The sequence below is a fragment of the Camelus ferus genome, chromosome 12 (assembly GCF_009834535.1).
Source record: "Camelus ferus isolate YT-003-E chromosome 12, BCGSAC_Cfer_1.0, whole genome shotgun sequence".
Lineage (NCBI taxonomy): Eukaryota > Metazoa > Chordata > Mammalia > Artiodactyla > Camelidae > Camelus > Camelus ferus.
In genome coordinates, this window is record NC_045707.1 from 9969163 (window position 1) to 9982045 (window position 12883).

A 12883-nucleotide genomic window follows, 5' to 3' on the forward strand; every position below is an offset into this window, starting at 1 on the left:
AGTAAGCAACTGGAACCTGTTTGCCAGCCATTCCTTGTATGTCAAGAATTACAGCCAAATGTGGAAGTAAAATAAGTCAGAGTAGCTTTTTGATTCTTCCACGGCTTCCATGGATGTCTTGTGTTATAATAATTTAAACAGCTCATCTGAAATATGAACTCAGCCCACAGCTCCGAGCCTTTCTTGGTGACAGTTTGGTCCCCTGGTTAAGGTCACCTGCCTGCAGGAGCCCTCAGGGGTCTCTTTACTGCTCCCCAAACCCCTCATCCCCATCAAATCCTTTTCTCTCTTCTGTGTCTTCTAATTTCCACCCTTCTGTCTGTCTCCGTCTCTGGCCCCACAGCCCCGCCTGGCACAGGAGGGTCAGCAGAATGGACCAACTCTTGACGGCCTGCGTTTGGCTGGCTGAACTGAGACGCCCTCCCTCTCCGGCTCACCTCCAGCCCCGGAGCCCGCAAGCAGGGTTCCCACACTGGCTCCACCACCAACTGGGCAGGCCTCTAAGTAACGCCAAATTACAAGCCCAGGTCCAGGAGCAAAAACCAAGATCAAACGAGGCTACGCTTTCAAAGAGCTCCCACCCGGGCAAGCACGCGTAAGCCTGACTGTTATTATCTGGAGGAGACAGAGAAGAGACTCAAAGAGAAAAACTCCAGCCGTATTACAGGGTGACTCAGGGACCTATCCAGCAATTTCCAGCGGTCCCACCCGGGAACTAATTGGCACATGGAGCGGACAGTGACCTTTGATCTTTCCAGACAGGCGTGTGGCTGACTACAGAACACCACCAAGCAAACCAGACAACTCAGATAAGCCCGGAGACCAGGTGTTAATAGCAAAACCAGCTACGGCCCTCCGGAAAGCCCAGGAGGCCCTGGTCTTGAACTTGAAGAAACCCGGGCCTGCTCCCAGCACAGATGCTGAGGTCAGCAGTGCCTCGCCCCTCCTACTCCCTTGGCTCAGGTGGGGAGCACGTCTCCAGCTAGCGGTACCCAACCATCCAACCGGAGGCCACAAGTCCCCGAAGAGCTGCCCGGGCCCTGCACAGATGTGCCCCAGCACGCCAGGCAGGCTCCTGGCAGGTCCCTGCAGCTCTCCAGGTGGCCCAGCGGGAGCCCCCACGGCCACTCACCCGAAACAGACACCTCCATCAGCGCCTCCAGCGGCCGGTTGTTGTCCAGGTCACGGCTGAGCTGCAGCTCGCCCGTGGCGGGGTCCAGCAGCAGCAGCTGGAGCTCGTTGCCCTGCAGGAAGGTGTAGTTGAGGCTGTCGGAGAGATCAGGATCATGGGCCGGGATGCGGCCGATGACGCCGGTGGGGAAGCTGTTGGACTTATTGGTGACATAGTTGTTGAAGAGGATCTGGAAGTCCGGCAGCACGGGCGGGTTGTCGTTCTGGTCCAGGAGGCGGACGCGCACTGTGGCCCGGCTCACCAGCGGGGCCGACGTGGCCTGCACCACCAGCACGTACTCCTGCCGGACCTCAAAGTCCAGCTCGACCAGGGCACGCAGGTCCCCACTCAGCAAGTCCAGCTGGAAGACCTCAGGCGCATTGCCTTCCACAATCTGATACATGATCTGGGCGTTGGGGCCTTCGTCGGGATCGCTGGCTCGAATCTTGGCCACCACAGACCCCACCGGGCTGTTCTCCTCCACAAACAGCTCCAGCTCGTCCCTCTCAAACACTGGAGGGTTGTCATTGATGTCCAAGACGGTCACCTGGATTTCCACCGAGGCACTGAGGGTCACCGGGCTACCCCGGTCCACAGCCAGGGCCCGAAGGTTGTACACGGCCACGTTCTCTCGGTCCAGCCGGCGCTGGGTGCGGATCACGCCGGACGTGGGCTCAATGTAGAAGTCCCCATCGCCATCGTCCCCACCCTGGAAGGTGTACAGTAGGCGGCCATTGGGGCCCGAGTCCCGATCCGTGGCCGAGACCTGGAGGACGCTGGTTGATGGGGGAGCATCCTCAAAGACGGAGCCCTGGTAGAAATCCCGCAGGAACCGGGGTGCATTGTCGTTGGCGTCCAGGATGAGGATCTCCAGGGAGGTGGTGTCAGATTTCTGAGGGATGCCATTGTCCCGAGCGGTGATGGCCAGCGTGTAGGCGGCCTGGTCCTCATAGTCCAGCTCTGTCATGGTGTAGATGGTGCCAGAGTCCAGGTCGATGCGGAACTGTGGCACAGGGTCCTCCAGCACATAGGTGATGCGTGCGTTCTCCCCCGTGTCCTCGTCGGTGGCACTGATGGTGGCGATGGAGGTGCCCACCGGCCGGTCCTCGCTGACGCTCACCGTATAGTGGGAGCTCTGGAAGACCGGCCGGTGGGTGTTGGCGTCAGTGACGTTGATGAAGACTTGCGCGGTGTGCGAGCGCATGCCGTCCGATGCGGTTACCGCCAGCACGTACTGCCGCTCCTGCTTGTAGTCCAGCGGCAGCGCCAGGGTGATGAGGCCACCGCCGCTCTGGCTGCTGAGGGCGAAGCGGTTCCGGGTGTTGCCGCCAGTGAGTTGGTAGGTGATCACACTGTTAGCATCTCGGTCGAGGGCCCGCAGGGTCAGCACGCTGCTCCCCACAGCTGCGTCCTCGTTCAGACGCAGCTCGTATACGGGCTGCGTGAACATGGGGTCGTTGTCATTCACGTCCAGCACCGTGATGGACACGCTGGCCGAGGAGCTCATGGGCGGAGAGCCGTGGTCCACCGCCTCCACCCCGAAGCTGTACTGCTCCACCTCCTCGCGGTCCAACTCCGCGCACACGGTGATCCAGCCCGAGCTGTTGTGGATCTGGAAAGGGAAGTCCGCAGCCGGGCCGGGGTCTTGGGACCCTGCACTGCCACTTCCCACGGAGGCTGAGCCAGTGTCCACCAGGCGGTAGCGCAGACGCGCGTTCTCACCTGCGTCTGCGTCCACCGCCTGAATGTGCAGCACCGAGTAACCCAGAGGCACGTTCTCCAGCACGGCTGCCTGAAAGGGGCTGCTCACGAATATGGGGGCGTTGTCGTTCACGTCCAGCACCTGCACCGAGACCAGCCCCGAGGAATTGATGAGCGGAGGCCGGCCCCCATCCTGGGCCTTGATGCGCAGCGTGTACTCCCGGATGGCCTCAAAGTCCAGCGGGTTGATCACGTCCAGGCTGCCGCTCAGCGAATGCAGGTAGAACTGCCCCTTCAGGTTCCCGCTGATGATACTATAGTGTATGGCTGCGTTCTGGCCCTGGTCCCGATCCGTGGCCTGCACTCGCAGCACTGGCGTGTTGACCGCCACATCCTCGGGCACCTGGACCACGTAGCGCTTCTCGCTGAACTGGGGGTAGTTGTCGTTCTCGTCCTCCACCACGATGTGCACGGTGGCGGTGGCACTGAGAGGGCCTGGGTTGCGGCCCTGGTCGTTGGCCTCCACCAGCAGCTGGTAGGCGGCCTCTTCTTCCCGGTCCACCACCGCCCGGGTGCGCACCACGCCTGTGCGCTCATCAATCTCGAAAACGCCGCCCGCACCCTCCAGCAGGCGGTAGCGCATATTGGCATTGGAGGGCGCGTCGCCGTCGGTGGCGCGAATGGTCAGCACCTCGTAGCCCACTTCGAGGTTCTCGCGCACGCGCTCGCGGTACTCAGACTGCTCGAAGACAGGACCGTGGTCGTTGGTGTCGCTGACTGTGACGGTGAGGTAGGTGGCGGCCGAGCGCCGCGGCGAGCCGTGGTCCACAGCGCTCACCTTGAGAACATGCGTGTCCTTGGTCTCGCGGTCCAGTGCACGGGCGGTGCTCACCAACCCCGTGTCAGAGTCGATGAGAAAATAGCCATTGGAGCGCTCGTCGAACAGCGCCTCCATCTGGTAGCTAAGGCGCCCCGCCTCCCCCTCGTCAGGGTCGTGCGCGCGCAGCTCGATGACCTCCGTGCCCGCCGGCTGGTTCTCGGGCACCGACACCTGGTAGCTGGGCAGCTGGAACTGCGGGCTAGTGCTGCCGCCAGCGCCCCGCCGGGCCCGCCGCGCCGCCCCTGCCCTGGCCCCAGGCAGACTTGGCGACGACGGCGACAGCGATGGCGAGGGTGTCCCCGAGGACGCCTCCAGCTCCAGCTCCACCCAGATGGTGCCGGTCGCGCGCCGCAGGGCACATAGCAGGCGGAGGCGGGCCGAGCCACCAGGCGGCAGGCAGACAGGGCGGCGTGGGCAACGGGACGGGAGGCGCGGCGGGCAGCTGCAGGCGGGGAACGTGGTCAGGGCCGCGAGCGCCGAGTGCAGCGTGTCCCCGCCGCCGCCTCCGGGGGTCGGGAAGCAGAGCAACGCGCCGGGGCCGGGCACCGTGAGCACAGCCCGCGCACGCAACTCCGCGCCGAGAGCCCGCCCGCGCGGAGGTCGGGCGCCGCAACCGGGACCGTGCGCGCGTGCCCGCAGGCGGAGGCTCAGAGCGGTTTGGGAGCCACGGGCCACCAAGCGGACATGCAGCGGCAGCGGACGCCCCGCCAGGCGCGCACAGCCCCGGGGCCCCGCGCCGGGCCCGCGCCGCCGCCCCGCCAGCCGCCCGTCGCGGCTCACGTCCAGCAGTTCCCGCAGCGCCCGGGGCGTGCGCGCCGCGTCCAGCGCATAGGTCCATCCGGGCCCGAGGGCAAAGGCGCGGGCCCCACCGGGCACGCGCAGCTCCCAGGCGGCAGCTCGAAGCCCCAGTACCGGTAGGGCGGCGGCCGCAGCCAGGAGTAGCAGCGCGGGCAGCACGGGCGGCGGCGGCGGCGGCGCCATGGCCCGGAGCCCGAGCCCGAGCCGGGCGCCCGAGCACAATCCATGCACCCGGCGCGGCTCCGCATCCACCCGGCGTTGCCGGGGGGCGGCTCCCGCGCGCCCGGTGCCGGGCCCTCCGGAAGGCTCGCGCCCCGCCTCCCCGGGGGCCCTGGCGGGGACACCGGGGACCGGGCTCCCGGTCTCCCCTGCAGCTTCCACTTCGAGAGCACTTTGCGAAAGTTTTCGAAGTAGGTTTCAAGATGGCTCCTCCGCGCGTCCCGAGAGGGCGCTGCGCATCAACCTGCGGCGGTGGCGGCTTTCGGTGGCTCCAGGTGGCTCCCGCGCGGGATCGGCCGGGCGGCGTGGGAAGCGGGACGGGCCTGGAGCGGGACGAGGGCTGCGCTCCCGGAGCGGGTTGGGCCGCTCCGCGCCGCTCAGACCCCGGCGGCCGGCTGCAGCCTGGGCGGTGCGCTCTGCCCGCGCCCCCAGCGCCCGCGCTCTCCCCGCCCCCGGCCCAGCCCGGCCCCGCCCCCGGCCCCGCTGCGTATTGTTCAGCCCCGGGGGGAGCTGGCCTGGAGGTGCGCGCCGGGAGGATCGCTATGGAGACGCGGGGGCGCAGCCGTGGCGGGGGCCCGGGGCTGGGCCCACTCCCCTGAGGCCTCCCCACCAGGCCTCCCTTGGGGGCGGAGCCCAGGGAGCCGGGCTGGGCGAAGGCCGGCTGGGGGGGGCTCGGTGCGGCTACTACCAGTGGGGCGGTGGCTCCACTCGTCTGGTGCTGAGCGCAGCCAAAGCCCCCCACCTCACCCCACCCCAGCCAACACTGATTCGCAGAGACCGCCTCCCCGGCCTCCGCTCTAGTTAGAGCCAGGAGGAGAGGGAGGGGTGCGGAGGTGCCGGGAAGGGGACCGGGTCTCCCCTCGGCTGCTGCTGGGGGCGATTACACATTTACAGCAAAAATGCCGGAGGCTGAGGTGCTTTATCCGACAAAACTTCCCTGGACTTTGAAACCCTATAGGCAACTAACCAGATTCGGGTCCCACTTGGTTTAAAACGAACTTTTAAACGAAAAGAAAAACAGGCCGGTTGACACTTGGAACTTGAATCGGGGACGGCGGAAACGAGCTCGTCTCCCGCGTGTGCCGCCCTCCCGAGCGCTCAGTTCGTGGACGCGCCGTCCCGGCCCGGGGCCTCCCCGCTAGCTTCTGCCGAAGCGCGGCGGCGGGGAGCATTGGCCCTGCAGGCGGCGTGGGGCGGGGAACCACCTGAGTGCGGGGTGGGGGTGGGGTCTTAGAACTGTACGACAGCACCCCTTCTCCGTCCCCCACCCGATCTCCTGCAGGGAACAGATCGGGGTGGCGCTTAACTAAGCAACACCTGCCCCACGTCCTGCGGGGCACAGCCTTTGTGTATGGTGGGGGCTGTTACTACAGCAAGACACTCGTCCTCCGGCGGGGCTTTAGGACTCTGCCACCACGGGGTGAGGAGATGCACTTGTTCTCCGTAGAGCTCTGGGTGCCAGAACCCACTCCAGCTCCTCGGCCTCCCGCGGGTCGGGGACAGTTGGGGGCGGAGCAGAGTCCCTCCTTCCGACAAGGCCCCTCCTAGTCCCAGCAGCGATAGAGGTGGGAACTGTTGCGCACTTTGCTAGAGCGGGTTTTTCTGACAAGGGAGACGGCGGCTGCATTTCTGAGCTGAGCGCAAATAGGTGTGGAGCTGGGTCACAAGAAATGAACAACTTGAGGGGAGGGTATAGCTCAGTGGTAGAGCACGTGCTTAGTATGCACGAGGTCCTGGGTTCAATCCCCAGTGCCTCCTTTAAAAAGAAATAAATAAGTAAACCTAATCTCCCCCCCCCCCCAAGGAAAAAAACAACAAAAAGAAAGGTGGAAGTAAACTCAGCCAATATTACTTAAACAATGTCTTCGGGCTGAAGCCAAATATGAGCATTCTCTCCCCATTAGCAAAGACTTGAAGTTGTTGTTATTGACGGAAAAGATAGATTTGCTTCGGAACCTTTTAACCTGGGAGTTTCCGCTGGCAAGCCCTGTAGGGAAATGTGTGTGGAGAGAGGGGAGGAGGGAGAAGAGTCCATCCCTTCACCGTGACCGTCCAGGCCCTCCCCTGACTGCCCTTCGTTTTTCTGGGGAGGGTCAGAGGGCAGGGAGGACCCTCCCCCTCCCAGCCTCCCAGTGGAAAGCTCCCAGCCAGAGTGAAGGGGACCCACACTGGAGAACCTCTGGGGTGCTTGTTTCGCAAGAAGACTTTAAATAGGGTGGGTTGGGCTTAAATCAACAAAGGGTTCCATCGCACTGCACTCGGTTTTTGAAAATTCAAACGCAGCGAGTGAGTCTGGGTGTGCCAAGCTTTCCTGGAATAAGACGCCTGCCCGCCGCAAGGTAAACCGCGTCCTGGTCCCAGAGACCGGGAGGGGGCCCAGGGACGGGCCTCGCTAACCGGGCGTCCAGCAAAAGGCTCAGACACACCTGATGGTTCCGTCCACACGCAGGTCGGGAGCAGGCCGCCCCACCACGCTGTTTAGAAAGCACACCGGCAGAGGGAAGATTAAGAAAAGCAAGGAGATGATGTGAATGTGGTCAGGAGGAGGCTGGGGAGAGGGGGATACCCGCTCTAGACCTGCAGGTTAGCGGAGTGTTGCCTTCCAGTCTTACACTGAGCAGTACGCACATGCTTTATGTACTTTTCTCTATGCTGCGGTCCACGATTTTAAAGAGTGGGTTGGGAGGAAGGAATTAAAAACAGGCTGCAGCTTGTGATGTGACCGCAGGGAGATCCAGTTGTTTCCGAGGAACAGAAATCACGAATCTGAAACGGCTGCGTCTTAGAGGAGTCAAGTTCCAATTCTGCCACTACCTGGCTACATGAGCTTCTCCAGGGTCTAACTCCTCATCTGACTGGAGATAACAAGATTCTAGATTCCTGGATTGTTGGAGGAATAGTGAGATCTGCGTAGAGGACGGCCCAGGCCTGGCTCAGACGCAGACCTACTACAGGTAACCTTGACTGTCCCCAAGTCACTGTCAAGGATCGCAAGATCACAGGGCTTATTCCAGTGTCTCCAGTGAATGGTCGAAATTGCTAGTTAAATGGTTCATGCACTGTCCTTGGTTATGGAGAGGCAGGGCTGGAGCTCTCATCTGATTTCCCAGGAAGGTCTGTGCTTGGCCACTGATCAGGTCCGCCCAGAGTGTTCACAGAAAGGGAACCCAGCCCAGGAGGGGAAGGCGGGTGCCTGGGGCTGCAGGAAGGGTGTGGCATTGTGGTGGCCTGTCCAACGCCACTGAAGGGGCTGTGTTCTGTTCACCTGCCCTGCTCCCTTGGGGGTGGCTTAAAGCAGCGCTGTCGCCTCGGTCTCCCTGAGAGCCACTGGCAGGAAGAGGCTGCACGTCTAATGCTGTCTGTGCGCTGGGAGTCGCTGCCACCCTCCTCGGGCTCAGTGAATTGTGATTGATGTTTCTATTTTGCGTGCACCCCTGAGGTGTTTCACGTGAAGCAAATGCTTTTAAAAAATAAAAATAGAATTTTTTAAAGGTAGGAGTTGTGGGTTTGTAGTGTTGTACATGTTCTAAAAAGCAGCTCAAAACACTTTTTGCCAGGGGCTCAAATCAGAGCCCACATGAATTCTGGAATCTGTTCCTTACACAGTAAATTCCTGGGCCAATCTTTAAACAGTGAGGAGCTCCAAGAAACACCCCATTGGTGAAAGCGGGAAAGCAAGTCCGGGCCTGGGCCCCTTGTTGCCCTTTTTTTGGAATTCAGAGGGAAAACCCTCTTGGGGATGAAATTCATCACGCCCCCTTCTCTCCCTGGCGCCCCTCCCCTTTGGTCTGACTTGTGGAAAATCATGAAAGTTAAAACACGGAGCAGAACCAGGACCTTGACTTGGTCGGAGTGTTAATAGAAGCAAGGGGGCGGAGGAAATTTAGATCCTAACGGAGCCCATTTTATGTACCAGGGCGTCCCTGAAAGACCCAGATAATATAATGACAAAAAGGAAAATTGCTTTCTGCTTGGAAGTTGCAGAACCTTCCCAATACCAGTGCTAGGACTTCTTCCGAACTCCCAGGCCCCCAGGCTGGGCTGTGTGGCCTCAGGGGCCCCTGGGTGACGTTCCTTCCAGGGAAGCCAGCTTCGATAGGTGTTGCCTGAGAGGTCACACCTGACCCACCTGTTCTGGCCCCATCCCTGACAGGCCTCAGCCCTGGAAAGTTCTGGAAGGCTCTGGAAGCTGGCATGGGCAGGGCTTGGAGTCCCAGCCTCCAGACTGACACAGCTCGGTGCTGTGAGCATGGGGTGATGGATACAGGTCTGGTGTCTCGCGTTGCCACCGCATTTCTGGGGAGCCTGGGGGCAGGGCGGGGGATAAGGTGCCTGGCCTCCCCACACCGGGCTGGTTCCGGAGAGGCCCGCCCACGCCCGCCTCAGGCTGCACTGACCCCTAGTGGCCAAGCAGAGTCTCTGCCCGACCCGAGACGTGCCCGCCAAGCCCGGGCTGTGAGCCGGCGGCAGAGACCGCGAGAGCTCCGGGCGGGGCGCGCAGCCCCGGGAGCGGGCGGCGCCTGCTGGCCCCGAGCGGGCCGGGCTGCACGGGGCTCCCGGCGCTGCAGGCCGAGGGGCCCAGCTCTGCAGGACGCTGGGCAGACCGCGGCTCAGCGCTCACAGCACGGGGCTGGGCTCCTGGCGGGACTCAAACTGGGTCTCCTCACCCTGGCCTGGTCACCAACCCCCGAGAATGACCGGAGCTGGCAGACGGGGAAGCTCCAAATCCAGTACCTGAGCACCCGGAGGGCCCAGGGGCTGCATCTGGGGGAGACAGCTGGTCCAAACGGGGCTCCCCAAAACAGGGACGCCTCAAATGTCAGGAACGGGGCCACGCAGGAGACTGTTTCGTGCACGATGGGGAAGGGGACAAAGACACCACTGGAAGGTCCAGCACTTCGCCAGAGTCCACGGCGGGAGACGTCCATGTTCTGTCATTACTACTATTGCCATCGTTGTTGTTGTCCTCCCTGCCCCCTCCTCGCCCCCACACACGTAAACAGCATCACGAAGCCAATGCAGCGAAGCACTGTTGCCTTATTTTGATGATTTTTCTACTCCACATACTTCTCTTCCTTTTTTTTTGAAATGTATTTTACAGATTCATCTTTTTTTAAATGTACAATTCAGTAAGCCAGAAAGAGAAAGAAAAATGCCATATGAGATATCAGTTATATGTGAGATCTAAAAAAAAAGGACACAAATGAACTTCTTGTTACTTGTAGCTTAGATGATCGATTTCTTAAATATGTGTGAACACATCTGACTGTCCTTCATGACTGGATTACCGCGTTCTGTTGATACTTATTTTGTGGTTGGCTTTATTCCTCTGATAACTATGTAAGTTTAAAAAGCTAAAGCTCTAAACTGCCCTTAGAAACAGTGAACAGTACAGGTAAGTAAATTTTAAAAATAGGTGCAGTGTATTGTGTGTATGTATTTAAATGCAATATATTGTCTATGCGCAGTCAAATTGCATCAGTTTTACCTAATAAAACTGAAAAATGAAAAAAATTAAAGCTAAAAAATAAATATAATACACAACTCTGTGCTTTTTAGTGTATTCACAAAGTTGTGCCACCATCACCACTATTTAATTCCAAAACATTTCCATCGCCCTGGAGAGAAGCCCCAAACCCGTTTGCGGTCACTCCCAATTCTCTCCTTGGCCCCGTCCCCTAGCAAACGCAAATCCACTTTCTGTCCCTATGGTTTTGCCTCTTCCAGACATTTCATATCAGTGGAATCACACAATATGTGGCCTTTTGTATCTGGCTCCTTCCCAGAAACACAATGTTTCCAAAGATCCCCTAAGTTGTAGCTTGGGTCATTGCTTTGTCCCTGTTTTTGGCTGAGTAATATTCCATTGTGTGACTGGGCCACGCTTTCTTTATCCATTCATCGCCTGATGGATATTTGGGTTGTTTCTACTTGTTAACTATTTTGAATAACCTCCTTCCAAGTGGAGGAAAAAAAAAAAGCAAGGCACTTCTCTCTGCAAGAATGCACACAAAATCTTTTTTGAAATTGTTCTTATTGTTCACATTGTTTTGACAATATGACTACAACCATGCTATCATCAGTGGCTTGCAGGGGACTTTCTTTGGGGACTTTCCTCAATTTCTGCTAGGTACAGGGAGGGCACTGAAGGACTAGGGTGAGGCTGGGAAGCTAGTGGCCTCTGTTTTTCTGCTCTCTCCCCCATTGCCATCCAGGGCCTCCTGCCCCCAGCAGCCACCGGTGGAGGATCTGTCAGCTGCCTGGTACCCTGCCCCGGCTTCCCACTTCCCTTCATGCATTCTTCATTAAATATCCCCTCAACATCATGCTGAACGCAACAGGCAATGCCCTGACCTCATGGAGAGATTATTCTCGTGGGAGAATTCAGACAGTCAACATAAGGAAACATTCTTCTTCAGGTGAAGGAAATACAGTGGAACAATGGAGCGAGTGGTGGGTGGGCTATTTGGGGGAGGTGATCTGGAAAGGCCTCCTGGCCAGGTGACAAAGGGGCAGAGGCCGAAGGGGCCCAGGCCTTGGGAACATCTGGGGAAAGCACATTCAAGGCAGGAAAGTCAGCAAAGGCCCTGAGGCAGGAGTGTGTGTACTGGGACATTTGAGGCTGGTGTGCATGGAGGAAGAGAGTGGCAGGAGTCACGTGGGCCACGGCCAGGGCTATGGTTTTTCTTGTGCATCTGATGGGAAGGCATCAGGCAGCTGAGAGCAGGGAGGTGATGCACACTTTCAAACCGTCACTCTGGCTGGTTGGAGGTGGATGGAAAGGGTTTGGGAGGCCACGGCACAGGCACCCTGAGCCAGACCAATGGGGAACGTGGAGGAGGGAGATGTGGTCGGATCTGAGCCGGGGTTTGGAGGGGAGTCAGCAAGACTTGCCCGTGGACTGGAAGTGGGAGGTGAAAGCAACAGAGACGCCAGGTTTCCCCCAAAAGCTGGGCCCAGAGACACGGCGATCAGTAATCCAGGCCCCCTCCCTCCCTCCCCACCTCCACGCCTTCTTCTCTGACACCCTCCGTCTCCACTGAAGGGCCCCGGTGCCTCAGCCCGCACGCTCGGGTGGGGAAGTGTCTGGTGAGAACCACTGTGTGCAGCACCGCTCAGGGGCCGCGGGGAGGTGCAGCCGGGAGAAGCCCTGTGTCTCCCTCTGGAAGCTCCCACCTCCCCGTGTCCCTTTTGGAGGGAAGGTGGGGCCGGGAGATACCCCTCCTTGTGTTTTTCTGTTACTCAACTCGCAAAACTTTCCCTGAGTGTTGGGGAGACGGTGGGCAAGATGATTCCCTTCGTGACACTGCCAGAACGGGGGAGACCCAGGTAAGGTAAAGACAGCTCCCGGGTCGTAATTATATACCCTCTAAAAAATAATAAAGGCAGGGAGGGCAGAGCTCAGTGGTAGAGCACATGCTTAGCACGCACGAGGTCCTGGGTTCAATCCTTGGTACCTCCATTAAATAAAACAAAACAAAAGCAAGAACAAAGGAAGCTCTCTGCCCCAGGGTCACAAAGCCTGGAGGCAGCCCTGTCCCTCTCCCCCTCGTCTGCGTGGTCCCCTTCCCGGGGCCTCGGAGACAAAAGCATGTGGCAGGGCGGGGGGTGACACCCATGAAGGCCACGACCCAGGGGAGCAGTGGCTGAGAGACCGCCGCTGTTTTTGCCATCCCTGTGCTGGAATGCCCGCTGGCCCCGGTGCCCTAGCAGCACTCAGCACCAGAGTCCAGCCATCCTCTGCGTGATGCGTCAGAAACAGAGTACAGGCCTCCCGGCTCAGGTCACCCAGAGGCGGTAGGGAGCAGCCACTCCAAAATGCTAGGACGGGCCATAGGGCAGAGGGCTCCCCCGTCCACCAGGCGGAGCCTGACCCCCCCGCCCGCTGGAAGGAGCCACCCCTCTGCTTCCCCCGGGGCCTGGGTGGAAGGCCATCTGGCCTGGAAGGGAACCCCAAATTCCAGGGAGCGTGGGAACTTTGACAGCTGGCTACTGGGGGATGAAGGACCTGACTGAGACCTGTGTGGCTCTGGCCCTGAGGAGCCACCAACAGCAAAGGGCTCTGGGCCACCAGTCTTGCCATAAAGAAGAGACAAGCTAAGGAAGTCCTTTTT

At 59.8% G+C, this 12883-nt stretch overlaps 1 protein-coding gene and 1 non-coding gene across 2 annotated transcripts in view; one reads left to right on the forward strand and one right to left on the reverse strand.

The window, feature by feature from the left end:
• Positions 1-5219, reverse strand: part of CELSR1 (cadherin EGF LAG seven-pass G-type receptor 1) — a 135207-nt gene extending 129988 nt beyond the window's left edge. The window contains 1 exon segment of the mRNA XM_032492465.1: positions 1133-5219. Coding sequence (XP_032348356.1) covers positions 1133-4733 — 3601 coding nt within the window. The 5' untranslated portion in view covers positions 4734-5219.
• A 1236-nt stretch (positions 5220-6455) lies between these two features.
• TRNAT-AGU lies at positions 6456-6527 on the forward strand. Its single transcript has one exon. It is a non-coding gene; the product is annotated as a tRNA-Thr (tRNA).
• The last annotated feature ends 6356 nt before the right edge of the window (positions 6528-12883 follow it).